This window comes from Gracilinanus agilis, chromosome 2 (assembly GCF_016433145.1).
Source record: "Gracilinanus agilis isolate LMUSP501 chromosome 2, AgileGrace, whole genome shotgun sequence".
NCBI classification, from domain to species: domain Eukaryota; kingdom Metazoa; phylum Chordata; class Mammalia; order Didelphimorphia; family Didelphidae; genus Gracilinanus; species Gracilinanus agilis.
The window spans coordinates 284,074,412-284,087,247 of record NC_058131.1 but is presented as its reverse complement, the minus strand read 5'-3'; the positions used below and the strand labels follow the sequence as shown (position 1 = coordinate 284,087,247).

The following is a 12,836-nucleotide window of genomic DNA, read 5'->3' as shown; positions in this document are numbered from 1 at the left end:
CCCCCCCCTTCCCCTCCCCATCAGGCCGCGCGGAGAGAGCGCCCGAAGCCCCAGGAGGAGGCGGCCGAGGCCCCCCGAGCCCCGAGCGCGCGGACCGAGCGAAGCCGCCCGCCCCGTGTGGTGTGTGAGGTGAAAGGCAGCCGCCCGCCCGCCCCCCCTTTCCCTTCTCTCCTCCCCGGAGCCGGTGAGCGCGGAGAGAGCACCACCATGTCGGCGCCGGCGGCCAAAGTCAGTAAAAAGGAGCTCAACTCCAACCACGACGGAGCCGATGAGACCTCAGGTGAGGGAAAGCGGGGGCCGCCGCCATTTTACCCCCCCTCCCTCCCTCTCTTCCTCTCATTCCTCCTTCTCGGGGCGCGCGGGGGGCCTGGGGCGCGCGGTAGCGGGCGCTGGGCGCGCGGGGGGCGCTGGGCGGAGGGGGGGGGCGGGCGGGCGTAGGAGGGTGGCGCGCGGCGGAGGCCGGCGGCGCGAGGTAGCGCGCGCAGGGAACGGGAAAAGGGGGGGGAGGCCGGGGCCGGCGCGCGGGCCGAAAGGCCCGTACTCGTGGTGTTGGCGGAGGGGAGGCCATGTTAGCGCCTTTTTCTTTTTATCATAACATTTTTATTTTTTGATGGTGTGTGTACATGCGTGGTGTGCTCCCATGCATTGTGTTCCTAGGTGGCTCCACAGCCGCCGCGGACGGGGCTTGCAAAGACGGGGGCGCTGCGGCCTGCATCGCGCGGCTCTGGCGGCGGAGGGAGACCCCCTCCACCCCCACTCCTCCCCCTTTCCTCCTCCTCTTCACCCCTCCCTCTTCACCCCCCCTCCCCCTCCCTGAGAAGCGGCTCTTTATTGTGTTCCGCCATGATGCTTCTCTATCCCATCAGCCGCCGCCGCCACATGGTGCGGCTGCCTCTGGACACGGCCCCAGGCCCTGGGCGGCGGGGCTGCTCCCTCCGTGGGCTGCTGAACGAGCCGGGAGCTCTGTCCTCCCCCTTCTTCCTTCCCCTCCCCCACTTCTGCGTCCCCCGAGGGCGCTGGGCGGGGTGGGGTGTGGGAAAGGTTGGAGGGGAGTGGAAACCACGCGGCCAGTTAAGGCTGTGGGCACTGGCCATCTCCTTGGGGTTCGAGCCTCGCCAGGAGATGCCCTGGCCAAGCACCACCCGTGGTTGCTGGGAAAGAGCCCCCCACGTGGGATCGTGAATTCCACAAGCAGCTTCCCTCAGACTGCCCAGGGTTGGGAAGTTGGGTCTCTCCCCCCCAAGCTCCTTTAAAAATGCTTTGGGGGGGGAACCCCGACTAAATCCTGGTTTAGTGGGCTGCCTCCTGCTTGGATTTAAGAGTTGGGAGGGGGTCCCTGAGCTGAATGGTTCCCGGAAACGCTTCTCCACCTTCACATGCCTGATTGTTAACTTCCCCGCCTTTCTTCTTATTTAAGAGATTGTTAAAAACCGAACATTTCCTATTGTCTACCTCTTCAGCCTTCTATCACCCCAAAGAAAGTTTTCCTACTTCACACGTGCTTCACGTACTTGTGCCCCGAATTCATGCAGCAAGCTAAAGACCATCATCAGCCCGCCGAAATTTTGGTTGGGGGTTGGGGATATAGAGCTCAGAATCCGATTCAGCAGGAATTTGAATTTGACCATATAAGAAGGTGGTAAACTTGAAAAACCTTTAGGTTAAGGGGTTGTATAAGATCGCTGCCTTTTAAAACTTGTTTTGGGTGTCTTGGGTTCTTATTATGGGTCGCAGAATTTTCATACCCTTTGAGAAAACGCAAGCATTGCTACTGTGTTTAAATTGTTAGCCAAAAGTGTTATTGTTTGTTGGACACCGGCCGCTCCTGGTTAGCAGCTGCTGTTCTATTTTGGAAGTTGTGGATTTTTTAAGGTATTTTAGAGGAATAGTCTTGATATCCATACTAGTTTTGCTTCGAGTTATATTATGAAAGAAATGTATTTTAATGCTTGGTTTTAGTAGAGCAAGTAGTTTTTTGCAGCAGTCTGGTTTTTAAAAATTTAAGTAGCTTGATCAAATAAATTTGAAAATATTTTTCAAGTAGTTTTTGAGTAAATAGATGAAATGATTACTCAATAGAGTAATATTGATAGATTTTTGAACTTGAACATTAAAGTCCTCTCCAAAAGAAATTAAACTTTTTTCTTTTAAAATATATTTTCTTTTTTTTTTTCTTTTTTCTTTTTTCTTTTTTTTTTTTTTTGCAGAAAAAGAGCAACAGGAAGCAATTGAACATATTGATGAAGTACAGAATGAAATAGACAGGTAAACTGAAGGTTTTTTTTTTTTGAAGTCTTAAATTACTTTAAAGTAAAGCATTTGGTATATAAGTACTTAAATACTTATTCAAAAGTAACTTTGGAATATGCATGATGTTCAGTGAATTATTTAAGTAGCCACTTGCCTTGGTTAGAAATCTTACAGTTCAGTGTTTCCTCCCAAAAACACTTGGGCAATCACCAAACTGGATTTGATACAAGATTGACCTTGTAGGGATTGGATTTGACTTTGAAGGCAACTGATTTGTATGACTTACTTGTGCCCTTCCAATGCATTTGAATTATGGAATCTATGTCGGGCACACTAATTTTGCAACTAATTGGTCTTGGCTTAAATTCCTGTTGGCTTGAGGAAATTAGAATTAAGAGTTGTCCTGGTACAGTAATAGATACAACAAATAACCTATGTAGCCAAGCTTTTTGGCATCTCAATTATTTGTTGTTCATCTGCTTATTTACTAGGTTTCCTTAGTAAATAATGAGTATTGGGCTCTTTAAAATTTCACTTTCAGTTATTGTTTAGGCATTTGTTTTTATGGGTTAGGTATTGATGAAGAAAAATAACTAACAATTTCCAGGCTAGTTTTGTTTTAACAGACACTTTTTTTGCACCAGGTATAAGTATTAGTTAAAACACTAAAGCTGTAACTTCTTTTGTACCTGTTAGACCTTGGCCTTACAGAATTGTAGTTAAAACGTTTTTCTTTTGCTTCAGACTGAATGAGCAAGCCAGTGAGGAAATTTTGAAAGTAGAACAGAAATATAACAAACTCCGCCAACCCTTCTTCCAGAAGAGGTCAGAATTGATCGCCAAAATACCAAACTTCTGGGTAACAACATTTGTTAACCACCCACAAGGTATGTTGTCTATTTTTGAATGAAGAAGCACCACCCCAAAAAAAAGTGATCTTCAAAAGTAGTGAGATTTTTGCATTTTGGAAGGGAATTTGTCCACATTAGCAAAGAGTAAACTGAACCCCAGACTTAAAATGACATGTAAGGTTATAGCTAATGCCATACTGTAAAAGAAATCAATGGCACACTAATTTTGAGTATGCCCCTGATTAGTAACACAAATTCAGTACATATGAACAGCTTTCCTTTGTTTACTGGTGTATATTGAATTTTTGTGAATCTTAAGTAGTTTGATTTGGACCAAACTAAGGCCTCAGTCTGTCTTACCATCTGTTTAGGGAAGAGGGGTCATAACCATTTTTTTAATGTAAAAATTGCATCATGTTGCATATTGACCTGGAAAAAAATTCAAAAGGTTAATTGGCCTGTGGAACTATTTTTTGTGGTTCTTATCTAGTATCTGCACTGCTTGGGGAAGAGGATGAAGAGGCACTGCATTATTTGACCAGAGTTGAAGTGACAGAGTTTGAAGATATTAAATCAGGTTACAGAATAGATTTTGTAAGTAATCTGTAGTTAAAATCTTCATTCTTATTGTGGGAGTTCTTACGTGTGTGTGTGTGTGTGTTTTATTATAATAACTTATGGGTATGTCCATTTATAGCCATGTTCATTTAATAAGTGTTTTCATGTTTTAATATAGTATTTTGATGAAAACCCTTACTTCGAAAATAAAGTTCTCTCCAAAGAATTTCATCTTAATGAAAGTGGAGATCCGTCTTCAAAGTCAACTGAAATCAAATGGAAATCTGGGAAGGTATATACAGGATTTTTTTGGTTCAGATATTTAAGTTTAAAGAATGAATTCTTTCTAAATGTTGCATTATTTGTAGAAAAAGAAGGCATATCTGATTACATCCTTGATAAGCATATCTGATCTGACTTTTTTCTTTTTTAAAGGGTTTAATCAGACCAAGAATAATAAATTGACTTTTTACTGTTTAGATAGCTTTTGTTATTAGGGTAGGGGAGACACAAAACTTAAGGAACAGAAATAGAAATATATTCATAGATATCTACCCCCTTTAAACTTGCTTTAGAAAATACTATTACTAGATCTTGAGGATCAAGTGGGTTTTTAAATAGTAAAGGGGGTTTTGCCAATTTTGGGGGGGAGTGTTATGAATATTTGGAGGGGTATATACTTTTATTTCTAAATTTTTGTCTCCCTCTCTTTTCTTAGGACTTGACGAAACGTTCAAGTCAAACACAGAATAAAGCTAGCCGGAAGAGGCAGCATGAAGAACCAGAAAGCTTTTTCACTTGGTTCACTGACCATTCTGATGCAGGTGCAGATGAATTAGGAGAGGTTATCAAAGACGACATCTGGCCAAATCCTTTACAGTACTACTTGGTATGTTTTAGAGTTTGTGGTTTTCTTTCATGATATACTTTAGATCTATGATATGAGTGAGTTCTCAATAATTTACCTATATTCTTAAGGTTCCTGATATGGATGATGAAGAAGGGGAAGGAGAAGAAGATGACGATGATGATGAAGAAGAAGAAGGCTTGGAGGACATTGATGAAGAAGGTGATGAAGGTGAAGAAGATGAAGATGAAGATGATGATGAGGGAGAAGAAGGAGAGGTGAGAACATGCATAAGACTTGATTGACATTTACAGAACAGATATTATGGAGTGGTCAGTTAAATGAATTCATGAAAATCAGCTTAAGGTCTTGTTTTTTTTGTTGTTGTTGTTTTTTTTTTTTGTTTGTTTGTTTTTGCCATTTATACTCATTCCTACCTTGATTTATGTATTAAAGACATTTTAGTTATTTTAGTCATCTCCTAACTAGATGAACAGTGTTACAAAAGGTAGTGTAGCCCCCCATTCTCTGAAAGCAAATCTCATCAAAATTTGAAGGCTCACTACAATAAAATCCCGAGGATGGTCAATCAGTATAGACTCTGTGGATTTGTTATACTGGGGCATGTGTTGAATTTTGATCTATAATTGTTTTCCTGTGGTATATATTGGCAATGAAAATTTGACTACTTTTAAATAAAATAATTGAACTATGATTATATAGTTTGCTCAAGAGCCACCTCAATTATCATTTGTTGAGAAACTACTTGAGGGGGCAGGCAGTTACGTAGCATAATGCATGGAACTCCAAGCCTGGAGTTGAAAGACAGCAGTTCAAATCTGGCCTCAGACACTTCTTAGCTGTGTGATCTCAGACAAGCCATTTATTCCCAATTGCCCTAGCCCTTGCTCTTCTGTCTTAGAAATGATGCTAAGACAGAAGGTAATGTTTTTGAAAAAGAAAGGCTTGAGCATTTATCTGTTGCCTGGCACCTCTAGTTTTATATGACAGTAGAATCCAGGTTGGCCAAAAAGATTGCCTGAAAGCTAGTAGTTTTTCAACAAGAATTAACCAACATTCTTTTTTTTTTTCCCTCCCCCCAACAGGAGGATGAAGGAGAAGATGACTAATAGAACACTGATGGATTCCAAACCTTCTTTTACCTTTTTAATTTTCTTCAGTCCCTGGGAGCAAGTTGCAGCCTTTTTATTTTTATTTTCTCTTGTGCGCATTCGCCTTGTTCTCTTGAGGTCTCTTTCTCTCCTCTTTACACCATGGTTCACAACTTTTTTTTGGGGTGGGAGGGGGGAATACCTTGAGCAGAATACAGTGGGAAAAGAATCTCTACCAGTTTCTGTTCCAAGTTCATTTTTATCCCTTCCTATCTCAAAACAAACTGTTTATGGAATCAACACACACTGTGTTCTGTGGGAAAAAAGAAACCTTCTGCTCCCTTCACACTGCTGGAAGCTGAAGGGTGCTAGGCCCCTGTGTAGTAGTGCATAGAATTCTAGCTTTTTTCCTTCTTTCTCTGTATATTGGGCTCAGAGATTACACTGTGTCTCTATGTGAATATGGACAGTTAGCATTTACCAACATGTATCTGTCTACTTTCTCTTGTTTAAAAAAATGAAAAAACTTTTAAAAAAAAAAAAACAAAAAAAAACCATGGGGTATAGCAGGTCAGCAAGGGTGGGTTTGAGATGTTTGGGTGGGTTAAGTGGGCATTTTGACAACATGGCTTCTTCTCCTTTGGCATGTTTAATTGTGATGTTTAACAGACATCCTTGCAGTTTAAGATGACAGTTTTAAAATAAAATTCTCTCCTAATGATGACTTTGAGCCCTGCCACTCAATGGAGAATCAGCAGAACCTGTAGGATCTTATTTGGAATTGACATTCTCTATTGTAATTTTGTTCTTGTTTATTTTTAAATTTTCTTTTTGTTTCACTGGAAAGGAAGATGCTCAGTTTTAAACGTTAAAATGTACAAGTTGCTTTGTTACAATAAAACTAAATGTGTACACAAAGGATTTGATGGTCTTCTCTCAGAATAGACTATATTCAGACCTCCCTTCCTAACTGATGTGATTATTGTCAAACTTTTGAGCGTCACAAAATTTGGCACATTTGTTTGAACGCTGTTATGATGTGCACTTTGCAGAATTACCTCAGGGCTGTATGGACTGATCTAGAATTTTGTCAAGAGTCAGTAAGCCATTGTCCACAACTGTGAAATATAATTGTATGTAATATGGCTGGGATTCATCTTGAATTAAGCTATTGGATATAGAGTGGGTATGGCGATCAAAAAATTTTAGTGTGTTCTGCACACTTGACTTTTAATCCAACTGCTTCATAGATTGTGATAATCTAATAAATACATGGGAGTTGATGAACAGCAAAAATGTTGCTGTTGGTACCCTCCAGTCAGACATGATTGTGGTGCTATAATGTCCAGTTTACAACCAAAACTGGTGTTGATATATATTTGTTGGGTTTTTTAAAAGTGTTTCTGAGGAGGAATAAATCATCAAGAATTTTAAATGAGTAAGGAATTTGGTTAGGAGTACTTAAATTTTGTTTCCTTTAAATACCACCTCTAACGTTTAAAAATATATATATATATATATACCCAAATGAAAATATTTGTTAACCTGGGGAGATAAACTGCTTTGCTAAATGCCATGGTGCATATAAACATTTTATGAAAGTTGCTACCTAATGTGTAGGCTTCTAATGCTGTAAAATTTAGTAGCTAAAATTTTCTGCCACATATATTTTTAAAGATGTGAGTTCAAGGCTGGCCTGTTAAAATGCAAAAGCTTTTTGATGTATGAAACAATATAGAGAACTTCCAACAAGAGGCAACGTGTAACAAAACCTGTTTAGATGGATAGAATGTAATTTTTCTGCACAGGTCTTTGTGTTTAGTAATACATCACTGTATATGGTCAGGAATCTTGCTCCAATAAAGGAACATAAAGATTCTTTGGACTGGGATCCTCGTTTTATAAGCAGGAGTTTTTGTTTGTAAACTTTAGTGGTAATATACTAATTTACATCCTCTCTTGGGTGGCTGCTATAATTTGTGTGCCAGGGGTAGGGGAAAATATTTTCTTAGAACTCTGGTAAATGACCTCAGGCAAGTAATGTCCTTTGATTAGATGGTTTCTAAGGTCTACTTTTTGCTACTAGTTTTTGAGAGGAAAAGTCAGGATTTTTGTGCTTGATTAACAATCGCTAGGCAAGAAATGTATTAATAAAAGCCATAAAGATTATTGGTGGGGAGATCTTGAAATGTTCTATTAATGGCCTTGGTTGATTTTTTTTTTTGAGTGAAAATCCCATTTCAGAACTGAAATTTTGGATATGTAATTACTTTTGAGGGAATTTCACCACTAGGTTGTATCCAAGTTTCTCATAGAACTGGAATATGTTGGGTCTAAAGTTTGGTGTTTTCCTCAGTGAATTTTAAAAATTAATTTAGTTGGTTAAAATTAGGGAGTTTTTGCTTAAGGATAGCAAAATTCCCTAAGCATTCCATTTCTTTCAGAGAAGTAAGATTGTTAATAAATAATCCACTTCAAAAATTGGGCTATCCATATTTGTAAGAGAGGGAGCTCAGCTCATTTCAGTGAAACCACTTAGGTTGGTGAACAATTCCCGAGTTGTTCCTGAGTGACTAGTTTTTTGAGATGAGAAAGCAGCAGCCTCTTAATCAGGAATGGATGTTAATTCCTTTGGCATATTAGTACACATTCAAGAGATTTATTCAATTGGGTCCAGATCTTTGTGACCCCATTTTGGATTTTCTTGGCAGGTAGTGAAATGCTTTGCAATTTTCATCTACAGCTCATTTTATGGGTGAAACTGACAGTTAAATGACTTGCCTAGGGTCACACTATTAGGAAGTGTTTGAGGTCAGATATGAATTCAAGATGAATCTTTAGGATTCCACTGTGCCACCTACCTTCCTGTTAGGCTCTATATAGCAGGACTAATTGCACCAAATGGAAAGAGCAAGAAGGCAAATTAATTCTTGAGACAAGGAAAGAATGCAAGTTATCCGTGAGCTTTTGGTAGACCTCCTTTGATTTAGGTAGTGAGTTAACCTATGACTAGAGTTCTTTAACAGGGATGCATGACTACTTATCTAATATGCAGTGTAAGGATTCCTGTTAAGAGTGGGTTGGGGGGCAGCTGGGTAGCTCAGTGGATTGAGTCAGGCCTAGAGACTCCTAGGTTCAAATCCGGCCTCAGACACTTCCCCAGCTGTGTGACCTGGGCAAGTCACTTGACCCCCGTCGCCCACCCTTACCACTATTCTTCCACCAAGGAGCCAATACACAGAAGGGTTTTAAAAAAAAAAAGTGGGTCGGGCTAGCTAGTTTAAAGCAGTTGTCAAGTTTGGGGCAGAGAAATTAGAGAAAAATTTGTATTTTTTTTTTTCAGAAGACCACATTAGATTTAAAAGTTTAATGAGAACCCTTCCTCCAAAACTTGATTATATGAGTTATATGTATTGATATTTTAGAAATTCAAATGTATAATCTTAGGAAAATGGTTTTGTATCCAGATGGATCCCCCTGAAGGGACCTGGGGAACTCTTAGGATTCCCCTGGACCACATTTTGAAAACCTGGTCTATGGAGCAAATTTGCTTAGGAAGAGAATATTTTTGTGTATAACTATATAGATGTGTTTGGTAAAATATGGGCATAAAATTATGTTTTGTATACAAAACTAAAAATTATGTTGTTTAAAACAGTATAAAATTGCTGCTTTGTCAGGAAGGCTGAGGATGGTGTCTAGTCATGAAATGTGATTAACTATAGTTCAACTAGCTTCAATGCATCCTGCTATGAGACTTGTTATGTGTGGTGTAACTTGTGCATTTTATGATATTAATAGTGAGGAGTAGAACTGATAATGTTTTCAAAATGCATCAGTGGTCTGGAGAGTTTACGCTATGTTGTAGCGGTGTAAACATAGGATTGGGTATCAAAACTTAGTTGAATTCTCTCTGTTCTGACCATTTTACTTTAGGCAAGGGCCTTAAGTTCTGGATTTCAGGGTCCTTATTAAGGGAGTTGAACTAATTTTCCTTTCCAACTCTTCATTATGACTTGTGCTTATGTAGGGTTAATTGTAATGCCTGAGGCTGTCATAGTTAAAAGTTTACACTTGAAAGGACAAGATTCTTTATTAAATGGTGAGGAAGAGAACAATTATAACCATGATAAAAAGGACACTTGGTTACTGGAGAAAAACAAAGGAAAAATACCTTTAGTTGACTAGTGGAGCTGCTTTGGCTTTTCTGAGGACCTAGAAGACAGGGTAATCTGTTTTGGGAGAGTCTCTATAGATCAGTGTCACTGGTTTTGAAAGCTGTTTAATAAACTGTTTATATAAATTGCAGATTGAAAAGTCAGGCTATTAAAGTTGTGAAATCAGGCATTTGGTTTAATTGCTTGAGTTTTGCATCAAAGCTCATAGGAATATCAATTTTATTAATTCATAGAAAAACCTCCCTTTTTTTACCCCAAATGATCCTGTGTAAGATTGCTATCATCCACCTTATTTTATTCAGGCAGCCAGGTGCTGAAATAAGTAAAGAGTACTGGAGGGCAGCTAGGTAGCCCAATGGATAGAGAGACAGGCCCAGAATCTGAAGGTTTTGGGTTCAAATGTTTCCTCAAAAAACTTTAGCTATGTGACTCTGAGCAAGTCATTTACCTTTGTTTACTTCAGTTCCTCATCTGTCAATGATATGGAGACAGGAATGGCCAATCATTGCTACTGTCTACCAAGAAAATCTCAAATGGAGTCAAAAAGAATCTGACATGATTGAAAGCTAAACTCAAAAGTTCTTGTGTACTGAAAGCACTTTGAAGGCGCCAATGGTAATTTGCATTTAATAAATTTGGGTTTTTTTCTTTAAAAAAAAAAAGGAGGCTTCAACCTCCTTTTGAATTTTTTTGTTTTAAAGGGAAAGGACTGGTTTTGTGTTTAAAACAGGAACTGGAAGAGCTCTTGAGGTGGAGGGTGTTTGTAAATCTGATAGATGACAATCTGTGCCCAGATTCACTCAAGGATTCAAAGTCTAAATTTGGAGTTGATCTAAGATCAAGAAGGCATTTTTGTTAAAGGTAAAGGAAAGATGCTAGCTTCTTGCAGGTGGCATCATCTGCAACTGTACAGTTTGACCTGTTTGAGGTGTGGGAGGTTTTCCCTTTTATGGTGGCTATTATATTTACAAAATGATCAGACAGGTGTATATTTGCTTGTTTTCCTAAGCAGCACAAGCAGGAAGCTTAATTCTCAAACTTTCTAATCCCCTACTATTTTGTCTCATGAGAAGACTGTCTTGGAGATCCTTAATGACTGGTCAATCCTAAGATCCAGCAGAACCACAGCTTTAATTTTTCAGTAACTGCTCTTCAACAGATCCAGAGCAGGAAAGGGACAGAGGAGAGTCATGAAGCAGGGTTAGTTCCTTCCCAGATCTCTTCTCAAATGGGCTTGTACTGAAATCCTAATACCCTGATCACAATGCTGTTGAGAAATACTCTCATTTTATTATCCTAAATATAACCTGCTTGGTTGAGCAGATATGGGGCAGTAACAGTTCAAACATTCAACAGTGGTTAAAATCTCCTAAGTCAGTGTAACCCCAGTTGGGTTTCCAAGAGTGGTAAGGAAGTTAAATACATCCTTTTTAAAAAAATACATCTTTTCAAATGTGAGCAAGTGCTAATTAACCAGTTCACTTTATAAACGTTAACTTCAGAGAGAAACTGTGAGCATGACATTAATGTGTTTTTTCTCAGAAACAGCTGTCATGGCTCACTATTTCCTTCAGTTTAAGACAAATGGAAATAAGTCAGGTGGAAAGGGCTTCATAATTCTACCCTCTTTCCCTTTTTTTTTTTTTTTACCCTTGTACTTCGGTGTATTGTCTCATAGGTGGAAGAGTGGTAAGGGTGGGCAATGGGGGTCAAGTGACTTGCCCAGGGTCACACAGCTGGGAAGTGGCTGAGGCCGGGTTTGAACCTAGGACCTCCTGTCTCTAGGCCTGACTCTCACTCCACTGAGCTACCCAGCTGCCCCCCCCCCCCTTTCCCTTTTGCCGATGCTGCCTTGCTGATTTCCTCTGTGTGTAGAGAGAGTCTGGATGTCATCTGGATCTAGTATCCTGTATTGTCTATTTCTAATTTTACTTTTGCTTTCTAATACCAGACAAAGCAATATAAAGTAAAACCAGTGTATTTTCATGGAAAAAAGTCATTGGAAATCTTACAAAAAATTGCAAACGTCCCTGACCGATCGCTGATGAATTTTCATTTGTCAAAAGGTATAAACTAAGTATTTATCCTAGAGCTATTCTTTGTACTAAGTAATTTAGATAAGGTCCTTGCCTTCCTCAGTACCTATAATTTAATGGGCTAATGACATGGACAGAGCATGAATTAACCAAATGCATAAATACCCTAAAAGGGCTGGTGACTAGGCAAGTCAGAGCTACACGTAAGTGATGAATAGCCACAGCAAGGATTGTAACCAGGATCATCCCTGCAGAGACCTAGACAGTGCTGTCTTAAACCTGCTAATTATCCTAATTTCCCATTGCAATTTCCTTAGAGTTTGGCAATTTCCCAAGGTGTTACGTGTTGTGTAGGTCTGAAAGAAATGACTTTGTAGAACAAAGGCTGGACAGTGTCCCCTGTTGAATAGTTTAATTTCAATTCAGGCAGCTGATTGGGACGATTGTAATAGCAAAACTGAGCAGCATAGTTCACAGATGGCCAGGTTATGTCTTCAATGACTGGAGAGGTTGTAGTGGGGATAATGAGGCTGGAAGGATGTTAAAGATAATTGGTCCCTGTCCTCAAGAAACTTAAAATAATTCTTAATAGTACATAGCTTTGTATCTAATTTCATTAATTCAAACTTCCACATGAGGTGGGTAAATAAAGACTTTGGGTTCTTCTATTGTAATTGATAGCTTCATTTATCTGCACTTGGGTCTAATCATCCTCTGGTAACTTATAGACTTCTCAAGGTCTAGGTCTTGGTATTAACTCCAGCACCAATTACTGAACATTACATATAATAGATATTTAATAAATGTTTATTAGATGAAGACAACTGAAGATGTCTGATTGAGAATAGCATTTTAGAAGACTATAACACAAGAAAAAGAGATCAAGTGCCCTGGAAATTACCATTGATTCCTTTGTACTAGGCTTTAGTTTCCTCATCTGCAAAATGAAGAAATTGGATTAGATTTAATTTAACATGTTTATTAAACACCAACTATCCGACTTG

At 39.5% G+C, this 12,836-nt stretch overlaps 1 protein-coding gene across 1 annotated transcript in view; it reads left to right on the top strand.

Annotated features, from left to right (window-relative positions):
- Positions 1 to 6,536, top strand: part of SET (SET nuclear proto-oncogene) — a 16,596-nt gene extending 10,060 nt beyond the window's left edge. Inside the window, exons 2-9 of the mRNA XM_044661347.1 lie at positions 14 to 280; positions 2,208 to 2,265; positions 2,995 to 3,137; positions 3,592 to 3,695; positions 3,838 to 3,951; positions 4,378 to 4,548; positions 4,638 to 4,784; positions 5,613 to 6,536. Of these exons, the coding sequence (XP_044517282.1) occupies positions 208 to 280; positions 2,208 to 2,265; positions 2,995 to 3,137; positions 3,592 to 3,695; positions 3,838 to 3,951; positions 4,378 to 4,548; positions 4,638 to 4,784; positions 5,613 to 5,636 (834 nt within the window). The 5' untranslated portion in view covers positions 14 to 207 and the 3' untranslated portion in view covers positions 5,637 to 6,536. The remainder of the gene's footprint in view (positions 1 to 13; positions 281 to 2,207; positions 2,266 to 2,994; positions 3,138 to 3,591; positions 3,696 to 3,837; positions 3,952 to 4,377; positions 4,549 to 4,637; positions 4,785 to 5,612) is intronic.
- The last annotated feature ends 6,300 nt before the right edge of the window (positions 6,537 to 12,836 follow it).